Source organism: Neoarius graeffei, chromosome 6, assembly GCF_027579695.1.
Source record: "Neoarius graeffei isolate fNeoGra1 chromosome 6, fNeoGra1.pri, whole genome shotgun sequence".
NCBI lineage: Eukaryota > Metazoa > Chordata > Actinopteri > Siluriformes > Ariidae > Neoarius > Neoarius graeffei.
This window is the reverse complement of record NC_083574.1, coordinates 18528221-18539641: the sequence shown is the minus strand read 5'-3', so window position 1 is coordinate 18539641 and position 11421 is coordinate 18528221. Positions and strand designations below refer to the sequence as shown.

Here is an 11421-nt window from a genome sequence, read left to right as displayed (position 1 = left end):
TACAAAACCACTGTTTATTAAAAAGGTCCTGCATTATACAGTACACCTTCAAATCAATCAGAAAACAAGACACTAACGTTGCCCAAGCACTGTCCAGAAACACTGCAGCAGCAGCAGCTTACATAATGCATGGAGTCCCATTCTACAGCCAACAAACAGCTAACAGTGTGAAAGACGTCCAGCACACATTAAAGGAGAATTGAAGTCATTTTTAAACTTGCTTCATTTCTTAATTAACGTGTTATTCAATTAAGTTTTCGGTTTTAGTAACCTTGTATTGTGGCAACTAATTGGGATTAAATATTATACTTATCAGCCTATTTGGTTTTTAGCCATGTTGAACGTAGTTCTTTTGGTCCACGGCAGGCGTCGCTTATCCGCGCGATCTTCACGAGACTTGTGCGAGACTTCGAAACATGAAGCGTCAGCCAGGTATCAGTGCCGCCATTTTGAAAACTGTTTTCCAAACGAAATATTGCACAAAAACGAGTTTAAATGACGAATACTGCCTACTTTTGTTCCCCCCAAACTTTCCTGATTGCTATCAAAACAAAAAACTGCCTGCTTGATTACATCAGCATTCGAAAGAGGGCGCGCGCGTCTTTTGACAACCCGCGTCTGAAATCATTCCCTACTCACTATATAGTGAGGCCGCCATTTTGTAGTGCTGTCCGAAACCTTAGTGAGGATTATTTACACCCTATATAGTGCACTCAAAGTACCCCCCAATGCATCACGAAAAGCAGTGTACAACGATGGTCACTAACCAAAGCAATATATCCCATAATGCACTGCAGTAGCGCTGAAAAATCAATTTAAAAGTCTCAAATTTGATTTAATAAAAGGCAGCAGCAAAGAAGAAAGTATTCAGCCTTGATTTAAAAGAACTGAAAGATGCAGGTACTTTGTATTTATTAATGTGGGAAATACGCTCAGTATAATATGGATTTATCACAAAAACACATGCATGTATTTATTATTTTGAAAAGCCACCAGCTGACTGATCTGGCATGTTTTAATTGTGCGACAGTAATGACGTAAATATCAGCGTGACAGAGTAGTGTCCGAAAGCGTTTTTTCATTTTACCAATGAGCTCACTATATAGTCCTCTATGTCATAATTCCTTATATAGGGAGTCGTGAATGAGTGAGTGATTTCGGACACAGGGAATGCTGGCAGATGTCGGTCACTTTTATTTCCGCTGTACGTTTTACTTCCGTCCTACGATGTCTCGCACAGGTCTCGACAAATCTCGTTTACGAGATTTTGACATATGGACTGATATATTACATAGCATTTTTCAAACACTCATAACTTGCGATAGCAGTGACAAAATAGCTATCAAAAATGCATTCCTATATTTAATAAAATGAGATAAATAGAATTTTGATAATAAAAAATTTGCCTTCAGTTCCCCTTTAAAGTAACAGAGTGAAATGTTGAGAACATCGTCCAAGTAAATTCTTGCTTGAGTACTGCTTACTGATCAGAGCGAGTACACAGAAGCTGCCAATATTTCGGTTTAAAAATAAAAACACTATTTGAACATAAATTTTGCCCTCCTTTCCTTCTGGCTTGCAAACTTCTCAATGACTTTCTGGTTAAAGTCCATCATCTCAGTCACCAGTCTCTTTTCCATCGATAGCATGGCCAATGCATTCAGTCTCTCCTGGGTCATGGTGTTTCTGAGAAAAGTTTTAATCCTTTTCAAGGTTGAGAAGCACCTCTGAGCTTCTGCTGTGATCATGGGTGTGGTGATGAGGATCTTTAGGAGAGCAACAGTCTCTGAAAAGACTTCTCCAAGGTTGTTCTCCATAAACAACTGGAAAAGGTTCACAGCACCAGAACAGTCTTTAAACTCTTCCTTGCTGTAGATGAGACGAAGCTCTGTCTTCAGCCTGCTTCCATTGAGCATTGGGTAGGCTTTCAACGTGCTGCTCAGTGCATCTTCAGGAAACATCACCTTGTACTGTTCAAACCTGTCTCCTTGCAGCAAGGTGGCACTGACAAGGTGGGCGATGAAGGAGAAGCGTTCCCTGGTGTGTCCCAGTATGGTATCACAAACCTACAGAGAAGAGAATTTAATTAAAAAAATATGCAGAAATTACAAAACTCCCATTGCCTAAAATTATCAACAGATAACAGTCCAATTTCTAAATATGGAGCTACTAAAGTATTTTTTCCCCTTGTATCTGTTACAGTCAATCAAGCCATAAAAACAGTAGGGGAAAAACAATTGTCAAAAAAAAAAAAAAAATACACACACACACACACACACACACACACACACACACAATGGTTACTTTAGCTCTTGCTGCCACCTGCTGGAGAAAATGTGAATATTTGTGTAACAGAATGCTGACAACTGTATCAAAGAATTCTGAATTTATAAACGTCTTGAAATTAAATCCCTTTGTTGAGCAGGCTCAGGGTTAACTAACCTCGAGCTGAAAAACTGAGTTGTTGGTTCTCCAACAGCTGATCAGGATTTGTTCACTCAATTCCTGGGTTTCAGTCACGTGACGTTTCTTAGCGATTTCACTTACAGTAAAACAGCTAATGGCCGAGCAAACCAAAACGGCTGCCGTAGTGCAAACAACTAGCGATAACAGAGTATGTTCGTAATCTAGAAGCCACTGCTCACTTTAGATATCTTCAGAAGATTGCTATGTGCAATGGAATCGACCCCTACAGTCTGGGAAAGAAGGATTTTTTAATACGATTCGAAAACTACCCTTCAGTCGAGTTTCCCGACATCTCGAACTATCTGGTGTTGCAGACATCCTTCTACATCGCAAAACAGATGAGCGTATGGAGGCTTACAACTTTTTTTTTTTTGTATGTGGCTGGGTAAAGGACCTCGGTATCAAGTTGCTGCTGAATGAATCCTGTATTGCTTTTGCCCGTGTAAGGATGTGGTTTTTTTTTTAGCTTTTCGTTCGCGTCTTTACAATGAAGCACTCCAAGCTGAAGTGTAAACAAACACTTCGTTTGATTCTCACTTGTGTTGGCTCTTATCCATCATCAGAAACCACTTTAAAGACCTGGATCTTAGTTAAACAAGAGGGAGAAGTGATCACGGCACATTGTGACTGTATGGCTGGGTAAGAATTTTGTTGTGACCTTCATGCATATGGACTTTGTGAGGAGGGAGGAGTAAACAAAGAAACAGCTGGGGACTTTAGCGCTTCGTGACTAAAAAAAAAAGTACTGTAAAATAACGACACATAGCAAGAAAAGTACTTGGAAAACACGGAGAGGGAAATACGGTACAAACCTTTCACCAAGTGATCACTGCAAACTCGAGCATGCTTCGACTCGGCTCCCTTCGATTTCAGTGAGAGGTTCAAAAGTCACCTTTCTTGATGTCTTTTTGTGAAATCCTGTGTTCATTCACCCTTTTTTATTAGTTCACGGGGAACCCTGAAGAAACTTATCAGTTTCACGGTTTGATCGATTCCAACAACCTACAACAACGCAAGCGTAAGGCATTTTTCATGCAAGCAATGCACCTTCTCCGTACAAACGCTTTGTCAACTGAGTTTTGGTAGACCACCAGGTAAAGTTTTGAATCACTAATGAGGTGGATGTGAGGTCATGTGAAATCCAAGAATTCTGAAAATGTTCACTCCACGCTGAGGGGTTGAGAATGGGGAAGGGGGAAAAAAAAAAAAAGCCCTAATCAATGGCAGTCCAATACTGGGATTCACCATGGCAACAAGTAGCCTAAATAAAAGAAAGGGCCTCAATTTTAATCCAGTGAATGTAGAGATCATTATAGGTCACAAGCTACTTCCGGTAAAATCGTGCGTTTTGATTGGTTCCTTGCTGTGCAGAATTTTCCTATAATGCCCATGGGCGATTACAGACTTTCTTTCCAAGGCGCCGGCTTTCAATATTGCAAAAAAAACAAACAAACAAAATGCCAAATTGTAAACTACTAACTAACTACTACTACAAAAACAGCCAAAACACAAAAGACAAACAAGTCATCGAGTTACTCAAGAAATGAGCAACGAAGAGCATTCAAAAAGTGAATTTTGTTTGGAAACCACTAGCTGTTTATTCTGCATGTGTGACTCAACTACGTTACAAATATGATGTGACTGAAAGCAGTGCCATGCCTCATGATAATGACTGTCTATTTTAATCCTAGAAATAAAAATGCCATATAATAAACTCCTTATTCACCTTGCTTGCTCTGTCTTTATGGGAAAACATCAGACCAAGGTCTTTCTGCAAGGATCTCGCCTCTGGCTCGGTCCGTAACTGTCAACACCTTGGTCTGATATTTTCCCGTAAAAACCTCATGCTCAGTTAATAAGTAGTTATTAATGCATACATGTACTGACTGGGAACAGAGAAGCAAAAATATTGTGTAATTTATTTTGTAAATTATTTAATGTTGTGTGTATGGATGCATGTATTGGCTCTGTTTTGTTAGCTGTGCTGCTGCCTGTCTTGGCCAGGATGCTCTTGTAAAAGAGAGAGATTTTTAATCTCCATGAGTCTTTCCTGGTTAATTAAACTAGGTTAACTATTCTCATTTCAGATTTCTGATGACCAGTAGCGCTGATGAACCCATTTCATGTCAAGCTTTTTGATTTAGTTCCCTACAAACATTTCATTTACACATAGTATACTACATAGAGGATATTACATGGTGGCATGAAGATGTGAAGTTTATCTTCGAGTGGTGTGCGAACAAGAAATATTTTTCAAACACGAGAAGATAAACTTCATATCTTCAAGCCAACATGTGATTTTCTTTTTATTACAGAGACACGTTCACAAACAAAAAGTGCCTAAGTTTATCAAAACAATTTATCGGATTTCCCCACAAGTGAAGATACTGGAACTTATTCCATCCACATCCCTGGATATGAGCAATTGCACACTGATTGGCTACTCTACTACTGGGATATCAGCTCATATACTGCAATTAAAGAAAAACAAAAAGGCGGGGTGTGTTGCTGAACCAACTGAGGACGAAATAAAAACTCTACTCGAAAACAAAACCCCCCAAAAGAAACAAAACATGGAATGAAAGTATTTGATGGGAAGAACATATCTTTTTTTAATTTTCAAGAATTATTACCGTATCTTTCACAAATGGCTACTGTCATTTCGCCGGTTTGTTTACATTCTAAGCGGAAATGATTGTCAGACGTTTTGTATAAAAAAAAAAAAAAAGGTTTTGTAAATTATTTAATGTGTGTATGGATGTATGTATGTACTGGCTTTATGTTTTGTTAGCTGTGCTGCTGCCCGTCTTGGCCAGGCAAAAATATATATTTAACAAATTTATATTAACATTCATATTTAAAAAAATATATATTTAACAAATTTGCAAAAAATAAAAATGCTCCGTTTCTCAAAATCCAGTGAATGTGGATAGAATAAAAGTTATTCCACTCAATCTCGTCGTACATGGCTTATACCCGCTATCAGCTCACGTACGACTCGATTTCGTGCAATAACTTAAATATGTTACTCGATGTCCTGGATGTAGTTTGTATGAAATATGAGTGGCGTATTTCCCAGGAAAACACTCACATTGATATTAGAAAATAAAGTATTTAAAAAAAAAAAAAAGTGATAAGGTCGGCAAACCGATTAAAACAACAATTCAGTATAACATAGACAGTGACTGATTTCTAAAGCTCACCTCTGCTGCAATCCTTTCATGGTCCCTTGGATTGAGTCCCCGAAGCTTCTTTGTTGGTCGAGAGCCACCATTTTGCTCAAGAATGGAATGGAGAGAATCCCTGTGATAAGATAAGGAGCTAGTCATTCATTCTTTCATTCATAATAATAATAATAATAATAATACAGCTTCTACCTGATGTTTTGTATGTCCTGTTGGAAATACTGAATGCACACATTGATGTGGGCAGAATCTATGTCCTTCTTCTGGAGCCTGGCATACAGGAGGTCCACATGTGGCATAATTTGGTGAAAAAGTTGTAAAAAAAACTTAAAATCCTGATTTTCCAGAAGCATAGCCAAAGCTCCTGCCTCTCTGACAGTACTAGGGTCAAAGTCACCGGAGTATCGTATGCTCTCAAAACACTGACTGAGGTCGTCTCTGTGCTCAAAGACAGTTTTAATGGCATGGCTGTGAAAGTTCCATCTGATGTTGCCAGATGTCGGCAATCTACGGGCCGCTACTTTATCAAGCACGCCTATCCGCTTGGGTGATCTTGAAAAAAAGCTGGCAAATCCACCAAGGTCAGAAAAAAAATTTCTCACTTTGGATATGTGACAGGTGGCCTGCTGCATTATTAAGCTGAGCTGATGTGCGTAGGAGTGGATGTAGTGAGCATTCGGGTACACGTCTTGGATTTTCCTCTGGACACCTCCAGCGGTGCCCCTCATCACACTGGAGCCATCGTATGCCTGGCAGATGAGCTTACTTTTCTGATCCTTAGGAAGGATGGCAGCAAGCCGGTCTTTCAGTACCATACCTACGGATTCAGCTGTGGCGGCCAGCAGAGGAACGAACTCAAAAAATCTCTCCTGGACATTGTTTTTGGCATCGATATAGCGCAGGACGAGCACAAGTTGGGACTGTGTGGCGATATCCATGATCTCATCCGCCTGTATTGATAAAAAGTCACAGCTTTGGGCTTCTTTGATGATGTGTTCCTTTACAACAGCCAGCATAGAGTCCAGTAGCTCATTCTGCACAGCTTTTGATGTTCCATTGAATACAGTGGCGTTCTCAAGGTGTTCCCTCAAAACTCCATCAAGGGAAGCAACAAAATTAACCAGCCCATGGAATATCCCAGGATTATCAGAGGTCTCTGAGCCACGTAAGGGAAGCTCAAAGGCTCCACAAAATTTCACACAATCAATAATCCTGGACAGGATGTGCCGATTTTTCGTCACCTCTTCATTGTGCCTTCTAATGCACATCCTGTAGCCGTCATCCAACTGCTCAGCGATGCCAAGCCTGCCAAAGAAACTGAGCTTTAGACAGTTATCGAGATGGCTGCGGCTACTTTCATGGCGTGTGCACTTCTCAGAAAGGTGTTTCAGGTCCTGGACCCCAGCCGTTGTCCATAAACTTTCGGTGCCGACACTTTGAAAGAGCAAACAGGGAAAGCAATAAAAGGCATTACTCACACCGCATCCAGCAAGCCAGCTCCGTTTATCATAACAGGAGCGAGAGAAGCCCCGAGTGTAAACCCGGCCCCGGTCACCTGCCTGCTGCTTAATGCTTAAATCGGGCCGGTCCGGTCCGAGCTCCTTTACTCTCTTTTTTTCTTCCAGTGTTCGCCGTGAAAAAGGATATTTCTGTAAAGAAACAACAGAATTTTCTTTCTCCGCGGGTCCACTTGAACTCGCCATCTTGTAAACGCTCCGCTTTCATAAGCAGCAGTGAGTTACAGCTGTAAATATTATAGTCTGGAGAAAACTTCCATCACGTGCAAAAACAAAACAACTTAAAAATAATGCTGCTTCTTCTTTAGTTTGTTTGGCGGTTGACAAACTGCAAATTGGTGCATTACCGCCACCAACTGGTAGGGAGCGTGGCTACCACTGAGCTGAACCAATTTTGTGCCAAAATGTTCATACAATACTTTTGAAATATCAAACAAAAACGACAAATCAAAATACAAAAAAGTCAATTTTTTTAGACTGGCAAACAAATTATTCGTGTAATCGTGCAAAATCTCATCTCATCTCATTATCTCTAGCCGCTTTATCCTTCTACAGGGTCGCAGGCAAGCTGGAGCATATCCCAGCTGACTACGGGCGAAAGGCGGGGTACACCCTGGACAAGTCGCCAGGTCATCACAGGGCTGACACATAGACACAGACAACCATTCACACTCACATTCACACCTACGCTCAATTTAGAGTCACCAGTTAACCTAACCTGCATGTCTTTGGACTGTGGGGGAAACCGGAGCACCCGGAGGAAACCCACGCGGACACGGGGAGAACATGCAAACTCCACACAGAAAGGCCCTCGCCGGCCCCGGGGCTCGAACCCAGGACCTTCTTGCTGTGAGGCGACAGCGCTAACCACTACACCACCGTGCCATCGTGCAAAATATCAGTCTATTACTCTTCAGAAACCTTTTATTTTTGTTCCGCGTCTTTCTCAGTTTTCCCTCATCTCATTATCTCTAGCCGCTTTATCCTGTTCTACAGGGTCGCAGGCAAGCTGGAGCCTATCCCAACTGACTATGGGCGAAAGGCGGGGTACACCCTGGACAAGTCGTCAGGTCATCACGGGGCTGAAACATAGACAACCATTCACACTCGCATTCACACCTACGGTCAATTTAGAGTTACGTCTTTGGACTGTGGGGGAAACCGGAGCACCCGGAGGAAACCCACGCGGACACGGGGAGAACATGCAAACTCCACACAGAAAGGCCCTCGCCGGCCACGGGGCTCAAACCCAGACCTTCTTGCTGTGAGGCGACAACGCTAACCACTACACCACCGTGCCACCCCTTTCTCAGTTTTGTTTGACGTAATTTATTTTGGTTGCGATTCCAGCTTTCTCGTTTGCGCTCCCTGACTTTTTGCTTGCAGTTTTGGCACAAACTTCACGTGTGGGTGGGCTGTCCAGGAATGCATTCCCATTGGGTAACTTGTTTGACTGACAGCTACGCTCAGCCATTCCCTACTCGGATTCTGGCAGACTGATTGACGAGTGACCGATCCATTGACGGTAAACAAGGATCGAGTGGACTTCAGTGGCGACTATGATATTGAATTAATTCAACAAAGTGCAAGTACGGGACAAATGTGTTGCAGTAGTACACATTATGCAGGCGTGTTTAACATTAGCAAGACAGCTACTATATTGGGTAGTGGAGCCAAGTCTAACATTTGACTTGCCACGAAACACCTGCATAATGTGTACTACTGCAACACATACAACACATTTGTCCCGTATTTACACTTTGTTGAATTAATTCAATATCATAGTCGCCACTGAAGTCCACGCGATCCTTGTTTACCGTCAATGGATCGGTCACTTGTCAAACAGTCCGCCAGAATCCGAGTAGGGAATGGCTGAGCGTAGCTGTCAGTCAAACACAAGTTACCCAATGGGAATGCATTCCTGGACAGCCCACCCACACGTGAAGTTTGTGCCAAAACTGCAAGCAAAAAGTCAGGGAGCGCAAACGAGAAAGCTGGAATCGCAACCAAAATAAATTACGTCAAACAAAACTGAGAAAGACACGGAACAAAAATAAAAGGTTTCTGAAGAGTAATAGACTATTTTGCACAATTACACGAATAATTTGTTTGCCAGTCTAAAAAAATTGACTTTTTTTTTTGTGTATTTTGGCGACACGGTGGTGTAGTGGTTAGTGCTGTCGCCTCACAGCAAGAAGGTCCGGGTTCGAGCCCCATGGCCGGCGAGGGCCTTTCTGTGCGGAGTTTGCATGTTCTCCTTGTGTCCGTGTGGGTTTCCTCCGGGTGCTCCGGTTTCCCTACAGTCCAAAGACATGCAGGTTAGGTTAACTGGTGACTCTAAATTGACCGTAGATGTGAGTGTGAATGGTTGTCTGTGTGTCAGCCCTGTGATGACCTGGTGACTTGTCCAGGGTGTACCCCGCCTTTTGCCCGTAGTCAGCTGGGATAGGCTCCAGCTTGCCTGTGACCCTGTAGAAGGATAAAGTGGCTAGAGATGATGAGATTTGTCGTTTTTGTTTGATATTTCAAAAGTATTGTATGAACATTTTGGCACAAAATTGATTCCATAAAATCTAGAGTGGTGCTTTAAAGTAGATAAAGAGAATCCAGTTAAACAAATAAGACAAAAATATTATACTTGGTCATTTATTTATTCAGGAAAATGATGCAATATTACGGCAGCATGGTGGTGTAGTGGTTAGCACTGTCGCCTCACAGCAAGAAGGTCCTGGGTTCGAGCCCAATGGCCGGCGAGGGCCTTTCTGTGTAGAGTTTGCATGTTCTCCCCGTGTCTGCATGGGTTTCCTCCGGGTGCACAGTCCAAAGACATGCCGGTTAGGCTAATTGGTGGCTCTAAATTGACTGTAGGTGTGAATGTGAGTATGAATGGTTGTTTGTCTTTATGTGGCAGCCCTGTGATAACCTGGCCTCTTGCCCATAGTCAGGTGGGATAGGCTCCAGCTTTCCTGCGACGCTGTAGAACAGGATAAGCAGCTACAGCTAATGGATGGATCCAATATTACATACCTGTGAGTGGCAAAAGTATGTGAACCTTTGCTTGTGCAGCAATAACTGCAACTAAACCTTTCCAGTAACTGTTGATCAGTCCTACACACCGGCTTGGAGGAATTTTAGCCCATTCCTCCATACAGAGCAGCTTCAACTCTGGGATGGTGGTAGGTTTCTTCACATGAACTACTTGCTTCAGGTCCTTCCACAACGTTTTGATTGGATTAAGGTCAGGCCTTTGACTTAGCCATTCCAAAACATTCACTTTATTCTTCTTTAATGGCTTGTGTGTGCTTAGGGTCGTTGTCTTGCTGCATGACCCACCTTCTCTTGAGATTCAGTTCATGGACAGATGTCCTAACTTTTTCCTTTAGATCTCACTGGTATAATTCAGAATTCATTGTTCCATCAATGATGGCAAGCCGTCCTGGCCCAGATGCAGCAAAACAGGTCCAAACCATGATACTACCACCACCATGTTTCACAGATGGGATAAGGTTCTTATGCTGGAATGCAGTGTTTTCCTTTCTCCAAACATAACGCTTCTCATTTAAACCAAAAAAGTTCTATTTTGGTCTTATCTGTCCACAAAACATTTTTCCAATAGCCTTCTGGCTTGTCCACGTGATCTTTAGCAAACTGCAGACAAGCAGCAATGTTCGTTTTAGAGAGCAGTGGCTTTCTCCTTGCAACCCTGCCATTTTTAAACACCATTGTTGTTCATTGTTCTCCTGATGGTGGACTCATGAACATTAACATTAGCCAATGTGAAAGAGGACTTCAGTTGCTTAGAAGTTACCCTGGGGTCCTTTGTGACCTCGCCAACTATTACACGTCTTGCTCTTGGAGTGATCTTTGTTGGTCAACCACTCCTGGGGAGGGTAACAATGGTCTTGAATTTCCTTCATGTAAAGTAAAGCAGGGTCATTAAGTGTTTCACAACTGGAGTTGGAGTCCCAAGCTTCTGGTGTGAAACTGGGCTCCGTGCACTCCTCCTCACTTGGAAACACTTTCTCAGGCGATGCCTGGTCTGATTGTGGGCCTGAGGCCTGAGCCTGACAGGTCGGGTCTACGCTTGATTGGGTCTGTGAGGGCTCCTGTATGATCAAGCCAGTAGTGATCTCTTCATTGCTACAACTCGGGCCACTGATGACATTATCAATACTTGAATCTTGAGGCTTGTCGAAAAAGTTAGAAATCAGAGGCACATTAAAAAAAAAAAAAAAAAAAAAAAAATATCGGCC

General features: G+C 42.2%; 1 protein-coding gene across 2 annotated transcripts; it reads right to left on the bottom strand.

Moving 5' to 3' along the window:
• LOC132887391 (zinc finger MYM-type protein 1-like) lies at positions 1 to 7836 on the bottom strand. 2 transcript variants are annotated; one of them, XM_060922862.1, is made up of 4 exons: positions 7130 to 7257; positions 5844 to 6956; positions 5670 to 5769; positions 1 to 2066 (listed from the first exon to the last, which is right to left on the bottom strand). In XM_060922862.1, exons 1-4 carry the CDS (start codon positions 7159 to 7161, stop codon positions 1539 to 1541), a joined length of 1773 nt encoding a protein of 590 aa, XP_060778845.1. In that variant the 5' UTR covers positions 7162 to 7257; the 3' UTR covers positions 1 to 1538. The 2 variants fall into 2 exon arrangements, with proteins under 2 accessions (XP_060778845.1, XP_060778843.1); XM_060922860.1 differs by having other exon boundaries at positions 5844 to 7836.
• Between the last annotated feature and the right edge of the window lie 3585 nt (positions 7837 to 11421).